The sequence below is a fragment of the Aptenodytes forsteri genome, unplaced genomic scaffold (assembly GCF_000699145.1).
Source record: "Aptenodytes forsteri isolate BGI_AS27 unplaced genomic scaffold, ASM69914v1 Scaffold191, whole genome shotgun sequence".
NCBI lineage: Eukaryota > Metazoa > Chordata > Aves > Sphenisciformes > Spheniscidae > Aptenodytes > Aptenodytes forsteri.
The window spans coordinates 1,853,606-1,866,802 of NW_008794630.1; the positions used below are offsets into that span (position 1 = coordinate 1,853,606).

A 13,197-nucleotide genomic window follows, 5' to 3' on the forward strand; every position below is an offset into this window, starting at 1 on the left:
TTGCTCCTTTTTTTTTTTTTTTTTTCTGAATAATAAACCGAGGAATTTTTATGCAAAGTCAAGCCAATGGGTGGTTAGTCCGTTCTTGTTGGCATTGGTAACTGCCTATAGAAATAATGGTTGCTTATAGTTACCGATACGAGTTTAAGAAATTCCCTTAGGAGCAGTCAGCACGTCCTTCTCACGTTCAGACTGGTGAAGATTGAGGACTTTGGCTTCCAAGGCTTATGCCACTTCTGGAAGTGGCCTTCATAAACTTCTGCTTAATTCTGCTTTCTTGAAGATACTGCCTTGTGATTGTGTATAGTAACTCTTCATGAGTTTGACACTGGGCCCATTTTTAAAGTGTCAGACCTTTCAGACAGCTCGCTCTGTGTCGTCGGTGCTGTGTCTTCTCATTATTTTTAAATGTGTATGTGCTCAGAAAATTGGCTTTCTTTAAAAACAAACAAAACCGGGTGAATTTCTATGTTATGTGCTTTGTAAGAGACAAAGTTACTCATTTTAATCAATGGAGCGATAAAACCTTTGCCGTAGCCGCAACGTGTCTGCATCCCAAGGACCAGACTTTTCTGTCTTCCGCAGGACTGTAAGGGTTAATGTTTACTCCTTAATGAATCTTATGTTTATGATGAATGAGCCAAAGTAGAAGGTAGTTCTTCCTTTATTTTTCTTTCCATACCCCTACAGAACTAACGTAGCTGTAGGGTTTTAATTTTGGTAGGAGGTACAACCCTGAAGGAAAATGACTCCATTTCAAACAGGCCCTTGTTTGGAGTAAAAAGATGCTTTAACTGCTTTTAACCGTAAACAGCAATGAAGTCTTGTTCCCTCACGGCAAGCTGCGAGATCTTTGTGATGTGACTTACGCTTCTGTGTCTAGGGTTGTTCCCGCCTCCTCTGGCACCACCACCAGCTCTCCTCATTCCAACCTTGGATGGGTAAGACCACATCTGGGCTGAGCCATCGGTACAGCTCCTCCCTAGCGAGGAGGGGTGGAGGATAGGTCTGAAATCAGCGCTGGTAATTCTTAGTCTGGTCATGGATTGGGGTGGGGGTGGAGAGCAGAGTCCACAGGGAATCCTCCGTGCATTTACCTTGGTTTGTCATGTTCGTGGCACCAGAAGGAGTCAATAAAATCTAGGCGTGTGCTTAGGTCTAGCGCAGAGTAGGTGACAGCGTGTTATGTTTCTCCAGATGTTTTCTATAAGGATTCTCCAGGTACTTTGTAAGGGCTGGTCGTTTCCCAGGAAGCCTGCCTGATTTGCGGAAGGGAGGGGTAAAGCAGGGCAAGCAACTTGAGTTATAGCAGCTTCAGAAGCTGTGGCAAAGCAACTGCACCTGTATGCATTTCTGACAGTTCGCGATGCAAAGTGAAAGAGATTCACTGAAACCATGGGTTTCCCATGAGGACGTTCCACAGACCTTCAGAAAAAAGTCGGGTAAACTTGCAGCACGGACGTACCTGCGAGGGGTCACTGATGGTAGTAACTTGCATCCTTTTCTCTCTCCAAAGCCAGCCAGCCAGCTACAATAATAGGCAGCCTCCTCCATTTGGCTACAACTCTGCAGGTGAGCACTGAAGATAAGTCAAACTGCTTATCTCTCTCTTCTCTGGTATTTGGTAGTTTAGGCTTTTCGTAAGCTGATGGACATCATGCTTGCTTTAACGTCGGGGTCCTGCTTGTGCCCCAAACTACCCCAGTCGCTAGAAACGCGTGCTGAGTTTGACCACACCGTAAAGTGTTTGGAAAGCTGAATGTTTTGCAGCAACGGTGACTGCAATTTTGTAGTTGAGCGCTAAGCCTCAGATCACCGTTTTCAGCGCAGATACTCGGCAACAGGGGAGCTTCCCCATGTGCCTCAGTGGCGTGTTCTTGCGCTTGTTTGCACACACACTTGCTCACACTCACTCACGCTCTCTTCCTTTTCCCCCCGCCCTCAGGGACAAGGACAACCATCAGCTTCGCATCTCCTCCCTGAGCTTTTGCATGCCCTCCTCCCCCACTTCATCATCTTCCGCGCCGCGAGCAGGCATCTGTCTCCTTTTGTTTTGTAATGGAAGAGGCAGTGCCAGAATTTCAGCCGGTTTCCTTCCCCGTTGCAGCCCTGCCAGCAGTGCCCGTGTCCTCTCCCATTTCCTTAGTGACCAGCACTTGGAGCGGCACCTCCTCGCCGTGCTGAGCAGACAGAATCGCAGGCAGCCGCCGCGCTGTCTCCTCTGCAGGAGGTGGTTGGAGGAGTGGGCAGCACGAGGCCTTCCTGAGAAACGGGAGCCTCAGGTGCTGTCATATTGTGCAGCTTTTCAGCAGCTGGTACTGCTTTGGGACACGACCTCGCTGGTCCAGCTGAGCAGGCCCCAGCAGGCCAGCGTCTGGACGGGGAAGTGCCGGTGGCTCTGGGCTCACCGGGTGGCATCCTTCATTAACAGCTGGTGCCCCTGGCCCTCCCCGGCTGCCACCTTAGGCGAGAAGGTGCCTGGTGAGGAGCGAGACCTTGTGAGGGTGGCCGAGAGCCTAGGGCTAGCTAAACTCGGCTGGCTCAGCAGCGGGAGAGGGGTGCCTCGGCATTGCAGGCACCTTTGCCCTCTAAGCCAGGATGTCTGGGAGGAGGGATGGATTGAAACTTTTCTCAGTGGAGACCTTATAGCATGCCCTATATAGCCAGACCTATAGAGAGCGAGAGCTGGGGGAGTGCGTAGCCCTTGCATTAATGTGCTGTGTAAGGGGCTGGGGAGATTTTGCAGCAACGTCTGTGAAATATCTGGTCTCGCTTGCGTCTTCCTCAGGGAAAAGGTGTTCACATGTTCTCAGCAAACTGCTGAAAGTAAAAAGGGAGAGCGAGGACAGGAGGGAGCCAGGCCATTGTTGTCTCCTTGGATTCAGCTGTACCTCCAGAGGGTATCTTTGGAACGGGAGGGACAGAGAGGATGGCGTTAATGCTTCAGGTGAACAAGGATTCTGCTCTCTCGCTGCAGATTCAGGTTTCATCAGCTACCCACCCATCTCCACATCCCACACGCCCTGGGTGACGACGGTGGACAAAGGCACAAGCAGTTCCAGCAGCAGCCATTGGGAATACTCAGGCTCGAGGCGCGAGAGGGAGCGGGAACGTGAGCGGGAAAGGGAAAGGGAGAGAGACAGAGACCGCACTCCGACCACTAGTGAATACAACAAGTGAGTGCTGTTTTTCGGCAGCTTCTGCTCGCAGCCACCCAGTCGGGAGCTCTGGCCTCGCCCTGGAGTGCAAGAAGGTGTTTGGTCAAGGGATGGGATTGTAGATTATACCAGTTTAATTTTCTGCAATGTCTGGGGAAGAGATACTTTGGATCAATAACTAGAGGACAAACTGGGAGCCAATGTGCCTGGCTGCTTTCCTGTGTCTGTTTTTTTGTTTAAATCCAGCAGAACCAGTTACGCTTGCTCTCCCACCTGTAATGTGAGGCCAGTAAGTGAAATAGCCCCTCTCTGTTTACTAGGTATTTCACAGCTCAGTGTGAAACATTGGCCATGGAAGCTGCTACCTCTTGTCTTCTAAATGCAACTGTCAGATCAAAGGAAAAGCCACCCGTGCTTTGCTCAGCTCTCCTATAGAGGCTTTCAGGGCAAGGAGTGCCATTCACCGGGAGTCAGCCATCAAATGTAAATCCTTTCTGCGGGCAGTGCTGGAGACAACCACCTCGGTGGCAACTGATGTGATCTCAGGCACAGCAGCGCTGGGAGCACTTGGGAAAGGAGTCTGTCGGCCTCCCAGCGTTGATCTAGAGAGCTAAAGTGAAGGCTAGGCTGCAAAGACTCTTTCTAAACCCATCACTTTTTTGTTCTGTCACAGGTAGCGTCAGTGTTTTGCAGGCTTCAGGCTCAGAAATACCAATAGTCATTCAAAACATGATCAGAATGCGCATTCCTGGCAGAGGGGTGCTGCCTGCCGGGGAACTTCCCGGCCCAGGGGGTGAGCAAACAGGGCAACGTTTTCCTAACCTTTTTATTTTCCCCCCCTCCTTTTTTTTTTTTTCCTTACAAGCCTGTGGGCCCTGTGGGTGGAAAGGGGAGGAACAGAAGACAAACTTGTGACAGTTTGAAGAGCTCAGACTCCCACACTTCCTTGAGCAGGTTCATGCTGCAGCCAGGTCCTGTGATCAGCACTCCTGAGCACACTGTTAGCATTTCTGGGTGCTTCCGAGCATGCTGACCTCCAAGATCGCGCTTGCCAAGGCAGGGCAAGTAGCCATGCTCAGTGCAGTCCTTTGGAGCACTCCCAGATGATTGATACCAGACACTTACTTGTCCGGCTTGCTTCCATGAGTGTTAGGACGATGTTTCAGACTTCCTTTCTCTCAGAGTCTTGAATATTGTTTCCCACAGTGGGACTTGTTAAACCTTTAGATTTTGGCTTTCAGAAGTTTGAATAGGGACTATGAGATGTAGAGGGAAGCGGAGCGTGGGACGTACCTGAATTTGGGGTACATCATGCCCGCTCCTCTGTGTGGATTGAGTGAGGTGCCTTGGGCAGATAGGTGTAGGGCAGAAAGACCACGTCAGCTATACTCACAATTTGAGTTTTTGAACTCATGGGGAAGAAAATAGTCCCTTAGTCTAACTCACACACAAGAATTACGGGTTATCTGGGACAGTAGTGGTGTGAGGTAAAATCCAGCACCAGGGGAGGCAGAATGATGAGAGGAGCACGTTTCTGTTGTTTTTGAACAAGGTAGCTGGATGTCTTGGACATATTCCATAAGGATTGTGAGGGCAAAAGCCCTGAGACGTTGGCCACATGCCTGCTGCTAAGGTACTCCCGTGGCAAATCCAGAGAACAAATTTTGTAAACCCTTTGCTTTGAGAGGCCGGGAGAAAGCCGTGACATTCAACTGTTTGGGCTTATGAGCTATGTAATAGGCAAATGGAGAAAGTTATTTCACTGTGGTTAGAAACTGGGATTGGGTTGCAGCTTGGGTTCAATAAGCAGCAGCAGCTTGTTGTTAACAGGTTTTTTCAGGAGCATCATGAATACCTGAGGCTGTTGATAATAAGAGGTGATAGATTTTGTTGGTGAGGATGGGGTTCTACAGTCCCGTAAACATGGCTCCTGACCTTCAGGTCCACGAGAGGTGTGTTCCTCTGCCTCACTTCTCCTTTCTGTTCTTAAGTGACGACGAACGATACCGCTACTACAGCCGAGAGCGCAGCTACGACTTTGAGCGTGACTACCGCCGGAGTCGAGATCGCAGCAGGGAGCGAGAGGATCGCCACCGAGAGCGCAGGCACAGAGACAAAGAGGAGAGCAGCAAGCATAAGTCTTCAAGACGGTAAGAGCTGTCTAGGGTTGAACTCGGCTGTTGATGGGAACACACCTTAGCTGCAGACAAGAAGGGTGATGTTCTCAGAGTGAACTGTCGCCCTGGGTCATACTGGCTTCCTGTGACCTGCTGATGTCCTGAGATGTGACGCCCAGGGAGAGAAAGCGCGCTGGGGCACGCACCTGGGCCGGAGGCAGAACTGTCTGTAATAGGGAGAGGAGTCCTTGGCGTTCGTAAGTTCTCAGTAAGGCAGCTGGCAGGATGGCGAATCGCTGCCAACAAAATTGCAGCACCGACTGACAAAGGAGAGGTTAACCTGTGCTAAACATGGCATCGGAACAGCCCAGCTCCCGCTGTTCAGAAAGTACACACAAAGTAAAATGCAAAACCGTAACAGAAGCATCAGCTGTCAGTATTACGTGTTCCTGTGCAGAAGAGAAGAGCTTGCTTCAGCCTGTAATCTGAAATTTCCTCTTGGAGCAGGAGGCTGAGCACTGCATGACCAGAGCTCCGTGCCCAGTGCTTCCGATAGTGAGGTTGATGATTATCTGGACAAGGGTGAAACACTTTTGGAGCAGAGCAGGATGTCCTAAAATCCCAGCTTTTCTGGAGAAAATGTATTTGCCGCAGATGATCTTCCTGCGAGAGCATTCTTCTAGCAAAGCAACAGGTCTGGTCTGAAGCGGTGCTCAGTCGCTGTGTCGGTTTACATCCTGACTTGAGCAGACTTGCTCAGTTTTTTGGTGCTTCAACTTACTTCCTTCTTTTAGATGAAATTCACGTCAGCTCTGTAGGTAACTACCCTTATTTTGAATTTGGTATCGGAAAAACTCCTACATAGTCACTGGAGGCAAAAGGCTGTTCTCATCCTTAAGGAGATGAGTAAGTTTTCAAGAAAGGACTGATTGCTTGGAAACAAAGTGACGGGAAGACGGGCCAGGACCATAATCAAAACTGAATACAAAACAAATGGAAGCTGAACTGGTATCAGACTGACAAGCCAATGGCTTTAAGGGTTATTTCTCAGCTTCCTCTACTCAGAATTGAAATCTGGCGTTAGATTCCTGACTGCATGAACAGGACGGAATTCACCAAAGCAGTGTCAGAATCTGCTTGAGAGCTGGATTTACAGAACTGGGCCACTGCGTGAGGTGGGAATGAGGTGACTTTTCCTCCGCCCCTGAAACCACACACAGATGCTCTCTGTCTTGCTCAGAGTGGTAGGATGGGAAGGGTTTGTTAGCTAAAGCAAATGGAGGAATACTTCTTGTTTAAGGCCACTTCGAGTGCGTACCAGCGTCCCTGCTTGAGGCACTTTGAGATTTGAGCCTGTTTAAGGCATTTGCAGGAAGATGAAAGGGTTTCCTTGTAGTTTCCACTTTGCTGCAAATTGACCGGTCTGAAGGAAATCACTGACGCTTGTTTAAATATTAAAGGACAGTCACATTGTTCAAGCATAAGCCACCGCCGCATTGCTGTCCACAGGGTGGCTGAAGGTGTGTTGAGGAGAGGCAGCAGTCTTTTTTTTTTGGTTTGTTTTTTTTTTTCCCCCCTCTTCATTTTAATGACTATGAAACCATTTATTAAACAAGTCAGAAAATTACTCGAAACCAGGAGCTTTTCAGCCAGGGCTTCAGTGGTTCAGCCAGTTAGGTGTCTCTGCTGCTAAACTGGTATCCCAGCTGTGGTAAGAATTTGTCTCTACACCCGACTCTGTCCCCACTCGTGGAGCTGGGTGTCTGTACTGTGTGACCGTTGCATCTTCCTGTGATAAATTCAGTCTGCTTTTTCCTGTACTCTGTGCTCAGTTTTAATTCTGCCACCTTCACACCACGGTCAGCTCCAGAGACCTCGCTTGGTTTTCAATCTGTGAGGAGAAATAATTGCATCTTTGAGGAGCAGCAGAAAATCTCCTCCCAGGAGGGGCCAAGAACCAGAGTGGGCAAAACCAGAGCTCCAGCCTTTCCGCCTTCCCTGATGGGAGGCGGAGGCTGATCTCGGTGCGTGGGGGTTGTCAGGCACGCTGCGCGTACGCGGTGCGGCTGGCTGTGGTCGGCGGCGCAGGGCTCAGAGGCATGCCCAACCTAGTCAGAGTTAACTTCTGGCCGGGATTTCTCCCACGTCGCAGAAATCCTGTGTAAACGTCCACAGCTGTCCAGCTGCATCTGGAAAACAATTCTGGGCGAGGAGACAGAGGAGTTTTAAAGCACCAAGCTAGTGAAGTGCCAGGTCATTTATGAGTGAGCAGAAGTAGAAACAGGATCTGCCTCCCATTAGGAAACCCACGTTTCTCTAGCTCCATTGATCCCTTCCTTGCCTCTAGTCCAGGGATTTCCCCAAGATGTTCAGAGGAGTGAAAGTTTCAAACGCCTCTCAGATTTAGGACTCTTCTTTCTCTCAGCAGCCTCAGTGCTTCGCATCGAAGCTTGAGATGTGTCAAAATTGTTACGAGCTCCCTTGGGAGTGGGAAGGACACAGAGATGTTGCTTTTAAAAACTCTCCAAAAATTATTCTGACAGCAGTCTGTCTAGTACGCTGCCTGCCTGGACCGTGTGCTGATGCAGCATGTGGTGTAAAGCAGCCACCTCCAGCGGTTTGCATAACCTGCCCTTAGTTCAGCCACACGCGGTATCAGATCGTCCCAAATAAACACGACGAAGCCTTTCAATGGCACCGTCGTGCCCTCAGCGCTTCGGATCCGTCTCCTGGTTATCCTAGATCAAAGCGCCCTGTCCCTGCGCATGCCGAGGAGTCGGTGCGTTTGGGCCTCTTCTGTGGCAGAGCTGTGCTGATGCAGGCTCTGATGTAACTTTCTTCTCCCCCTTCTTCCCCACCGCAGCAAGCAACATGAGAGCGAGGAGGGGGAGAGTCATCGGCGTCACAAGCACAAAAAGAACAAGCGGAGCAAAGAGGAGAAGGAGGCCAGTGAAGATGGCGCCCAGGAGGGAGAGGAGCAGGACGCCAAGGAGTAACCCAGGCCTGCCGTCAGCCCTCAGGAGGAACTTACTCCTTTTGAACCAGCGTGGCATTGGCGATGTTTTGTTTTGGGGGTTTGATTATTTTTTTTTATTATTATTTTTTATTTGTTTCTCCCAAGGGAAGAGAGGCTGACTCTGGGTGAGCGGTGAAGCATGTGGCAGTGGGTTGAGAGCTGAGGCTGCACATGCAGTTCAACAACTTCTTTTTTTTTTTTTTTTTTTTTTGATACGAGAAAAAATACAGCAGTACTAGTATACAAAGCACTGAGCTACTCTACTCATAAACATCCCTAGGGAGAACTTTGTTGTATCAGATCCTATGGTTTCTGATGGAAGATAGCTTCAGCTGAAACTAACGCATTTAGGTAATAGTTTTTGTTTATTTTTTTTGTCATCATCATTCCTTTTTGAAAAATAGGACAGTAAGTGCGACTTGAAATTTATTGTCCAAAGAAAAGTGTGGTTTAGATCCCGAGAGCCAGCTTAGAGTCTGGCTTCTAGTAGTGAAAAGTCTCATCCCCAAATAAATTTCTTTATAGCTACAAAAACGTCTTCTGATTTCTCTGTGGCCAGCCGGGCAGCAGGGGAGGAGGAACTGCTCTTACCGGTGGGGCAGAAGACCCTGCTTTGGTCTGACGGCTTTGAGGAGCTGTCACGTGTGTTTACCCAGGGCGTGCAAAGACTTCAAACCGAGCTGCTTTTTTCTTTTTTTTAATCCATTGCAAAAATAGTCCCATCATACCTTACGCCTGCAAGTGGGAAATCAACGGAAGACCCATAGTAAGAGCATGAGCTTCTCTTTAATTAGTTTTAACTTTTTTTTGTTTTTTTTTTTACTAAGAGTTGAGCTGAATACTCTAGCACGGTAGAGAACGTGAAGTCCCATCTAGCAGTTTGCCCTCATGGGGTTGGCTTATTTCTGTTCGGTTATCGCCACCAACACTCCTGTGCGATGCATTCCTTCCCCCTAGATCTCAAAATAAATTCAGTCAAATTCCGGAGTTTGTTTGGACTTAGTATCGGTTGGGGAGGGTGGCAACAGAGATGTTTCTGGGCGGGAAGAACAGAGGAAATAATTTTGAGGGTTTGGGGTATGTCTAGTACTTGAGACACTGCACTTCTGTTTGTGCGAGTCCGCAAGTGTCTCATTTTTAAGTATCTTCCACTACTTCGACTTGTTATTTAAAACGATCTTAAATCTTTGCCCTAAAATAATATGGTTCTGACATGTTACGTATTTTTTTTGGCATTGTAGTCTTGCGAGTCTGAGTGTCATGCGAAGCTTACAACCTCGGAGACCTGAGCCAGTGTAGCACTACGGTAACAGTTTATACGCTATGGCAGCGCATTTGATGAGTCATTAACTGCAAAACCTGTGGGAAGAAGAAAAAAGAGTGGGGGTTTTGTTTGGGTTTTGTTTTCAATCTAGCTTTTTAAACATGCTTTGAGATCATGGGAAATATGCGTGCACTGAACCAGAGTTAAAGGGCAGGGCCTGGAATCGGGCTTCAAAGTATTCCTCCCTCTGCAGCCATGTCAGAGTTCTGGTAGAACACCGCCATTTAGGAGTACGGCATCTCTCATGGGTCGCCTCTTCGGGCATCAGACGAGGGGAGCGGCGCCTCGCTGAGAGGCGGGCGGCAGGAATCCCAGCTCCTGGCCCTGAGCGGGCGGAGCGAGGGGAAACCTCCTGGCACGCTTCTCCTGGGGTCAGGGTGGTGGGTTTCAGCTGTGATCGCCCCGTAGCTTTCAGGAACTTGGGATGAACTTGCTTTTATCTGGTTGCGGCGTGGCATGGGCAGGAAATCAAACCAAAGCTGGGGAGAAGGATTCAAGACTGGTTGGTACGTGCCCCCTGGAAGCAAGGCTTGTCTGCAGTGCGGTGACAAATGGGCCCCCCCTCCACTTCCAGAGCACAGGCTCACCTGCACGACGTGGGCCTGTCAGGTGGGAGAGGGGCCAAGCAGCCTTGCCTGTGCCTCCATAAAGAGCCTGTACTCTCTAATTATGAAACCTGGTAGGTTGGTTGTTTTTTTTTCCCAGAACATGAACTCTGAAATTGCCAGGGCAGCTAGCACCAAAGGAAAGGCCAGGCAGTGCCCCCCAGACCAGTCTGAGCTGGTTTTTGCCTGTCTTGAATCGGGGGAAAATGCTGGCAAGAGAGTTTCAGGCTAAGGTAAGCCAAGGGTTTGGCCCCCAGGCAGTAGAGTTTCTTCCATTTTTGCATGCTAAGGTGTTTGTGGTGCCTCCCCATGGGTGGATAGAGCGATTCGACATCCGCTCCCCTAGTCTCTTGCTCTGTTTGTGGAGGCGACAGAAGCAACTCAGCCTGTAAATAGGCATCATTAATGGCGATCGCATCCAGTCTGCAGCCCTCCGCACCTGGGCTTGTTGATGGTGGTGCGGGAGAGGGGATGGAGAATCTTGTATTGGCAAGTCAGTGCCGTGACTTCCTCTTGTGTCTTTTGCATGTTTTTACAGACAGACCCAACTCCTTCACTGATGTTAGCAGGCTTACGCTGCCAGCGGCAGCTGTGAATTTAAGGGAAATAGTTTGAAATGGTTTTAATTTAATGAAAGAAATAGAGGTGAAATGTTTGCCGTTAACGTATTAGAGAAGTCTAAAGGTGGGGCTTTGGAAATAATCTCTACTTGCATCAGGTAACTACTGCAGGTTTCATGGTCGTGTTCCCTGGGGATACTGAACGGTGACTCTCATAGCTCTCAGAAGAGAGGCCAGTTCTTGGGCTGGTGGCATCAGCACTTGTACTGGACCAAAGCTGGAGATGAGAAAGGGGCCTGTGCATTACTAAGCGCAGAATGCCCCAGGTGCCGAGCATCGCCGAGAGGGTGAACATCGCAGCCAGAGATGAGCCCTTGCACAAGCCTTAGTACGCAAGCGCCAGCCAGCTTAATGTGGAGAGAAGGTGTAAGGCAGCTCGGGGAACCTCTGGCAAGTCGTTCAGCTCCTGACAGTGTGAAACAGGCACAGCGCTAAGGAGGAGAGAGGCTAACTTCATTACGGTTGTGCAGCGTATAGTTAATGGCAATGATGTCTTTCTCCCAGACCATCAGATGCTGCCATTCCAGTCAGGGATGTTTTGCGCTGCCTGCACTGCAGCAGTAGAAATCACAACAAAACCGAACCCAGCCCCCAGCTCCCTCTGGGAGCAACAGCGGCAGCCCCAGCTTTGCCTCTTAGTTGCTGAGCTGTGCAGCACGCTGAATCGGGGAGTTAAGCCTCATTAAATAAAGCTTTATTTATTCCCTGGGTTAGCTTTTCAGTCCAGTCAATTCTGAGCCCCACAGGCACCAGTGGGCTGCGGCCAGGAGCAGGGGCACAACCGAGGGGAAGGGTGTGGGGGACTGACTTTTGTTCAGGTTTTTTTCCCAGTCACAGCCATAGTGTATTTCAGGATGGTCCAGCTCCTTTCCTGGGAGAAGCAGAAGACAATTACGCTATTTCCTGCCTCACGAGGTCAGTTTCTTGGAGCAGTGGCTGTTGTGCAGTGTGCTGAGCAGTGTCCCCCCACCTATTCTGGGGGCATTAGGTGACACACGGGAAAGAAAGGTTAAAAAAACGCCTGTAATCCGTGTTTTTCAGTAGTATTACAATAATTTATAAAGGCATCAAAACAAATTCAACATCTATTAACAAGCTGATCTTGGAAACAATACTTAAATTACTAGGGCGTTTTGGTGAAGCTGAAGGCACCTTGAAACAAGATAGAGTAATAGGAAAAATCATGCTGCCTTTTGCAGCATCCTCTTCACTTAAACTGTCTGACTACCAGCTGCATGGCTTTTTCCTGCTGTACTTTATACAAGCGATATTTGGTGCTACTCAGTAGAAATCGCCCCCTCTCTATCTACATAAATATTTACTGTTCCATACCAGGCCCAGACTCTGCACACTGATTGGAAAGAGACAAAAATTGCTTCAGGTTTTTCTGTTCCTTTGTGTCAGACGGAGGTCGAGTGACTAGTTTTCCGCAGGCACCTTTCTGACTTCTGAATTATTTTGCTCTCAGCATTCAGTAGGAACAACAGGAAAAAAAAGGCCCCAGAGCCCAGCTGGCCACGCGCTGTTTCTGCTGTCAGAGTCCACAGCGGTATTTATCAACCGAACAAAGAGGCCACACCGTGTGCCAGGGAAGCTTTTGTGACGATTGGATCCCGAGCTATTTCTGTATAATAGGCTCTGATAACAGGCCCTGCTATATACTGCCTTAAGCTAACAGCCAAAGGAAGTGAAGTCACTCTGCATGTAAACAACTAAAAGTCAGTCACCTAGCAAGGAACAATTCTGCTCTGCCACAATAGCTAATTACGAAGTAGCCAGCCCTAAGAAAAGCACGGCTTACAACAGTGATGGGCACTTACCTGCACTCAGTTCACTACAACAAGGAATTAAACATTCGTTCTAGGTAGCATTTTCACAGGGGAGAGAAACTCCTTTGATTCTTACAATCTGAGTTGGCCCCATAAAAGGTACAGCAGAAACAGCGCAAGAGGAAAGATCTCTCTCAGTGCAACCTGGTTTGAGAAAGCTGTCACTTCTACCGCCGATTAACAACCTTCTAAAAAAGGAGGGAATTGCTTTATGTGGAGTTTCCAGGTAGGAACGTAGCAAGGCGTCACAAGGTCAAACGAACCTGCCTTGGCTTCACTTTATTTATTCTAAATTTTAACTATACAGTGGATTTGAACTGAGGCCAAGCCGGGCACGCTGTCCTTCTGGAGGTGGCTTATTTCGTACAGTCGGTACAATGTGGCCAAGGCAGCCAACGACCCTCTGAGCTTACCGTGATCCAGTGAGTCGATAGTTTGGTCCAGCTGCAAGAGGGACGTGAACAGAACTGCAGGAGCCCATCTCACATGCCTGACGGTACAGGCGCTGTGTCAGGTACATCCTCCTCC

At 49.0% G+C, this 13,197-nt stretch overlaps 1 protein-coding gene across 1 annotated transcript in view; it reads left to right on the forward strand.

Moving 5' to 3' along the window:
• Nucleotides 1-9,352, forward strand: part of LOC103894131 (pre-mRNA 3'-end-processing factor FIP1) — a 27,429-nt gene extending 18,077 nt beyond the window's left edge. The window contains exons 11-15 of the mRNA XM_019470528.1: nucleotides 884-941; nucleotides 1,517-1,572; nucleotides 2,978-3,176; nucleotides 5,150-5,308; nucleotides 8,139-9,352. Of these exons, the coding sequence (XP_019326073.1) occupies nucleotides 884-941; nucleotides 1,517-1,572; nucleotides 2,978-3,176; nucleotides 5,150-5,308; nucleotides 8,139-8,271 (605 nt within the window). The 3' untranslated portion in view covers nucleotides 8,272-9,352. The remainder of the gene's footprint in view (nucleotides 1-883; nucleotides 942-1,516; nucleotides 1,573-2,977; nucleotides 3,177-5,149; nucleotides 5,309-8,138) is intronic.
• The last annotated feature ends 3,845 nt before the right edge of the window (nucleotides 9,353-13,197 follow it).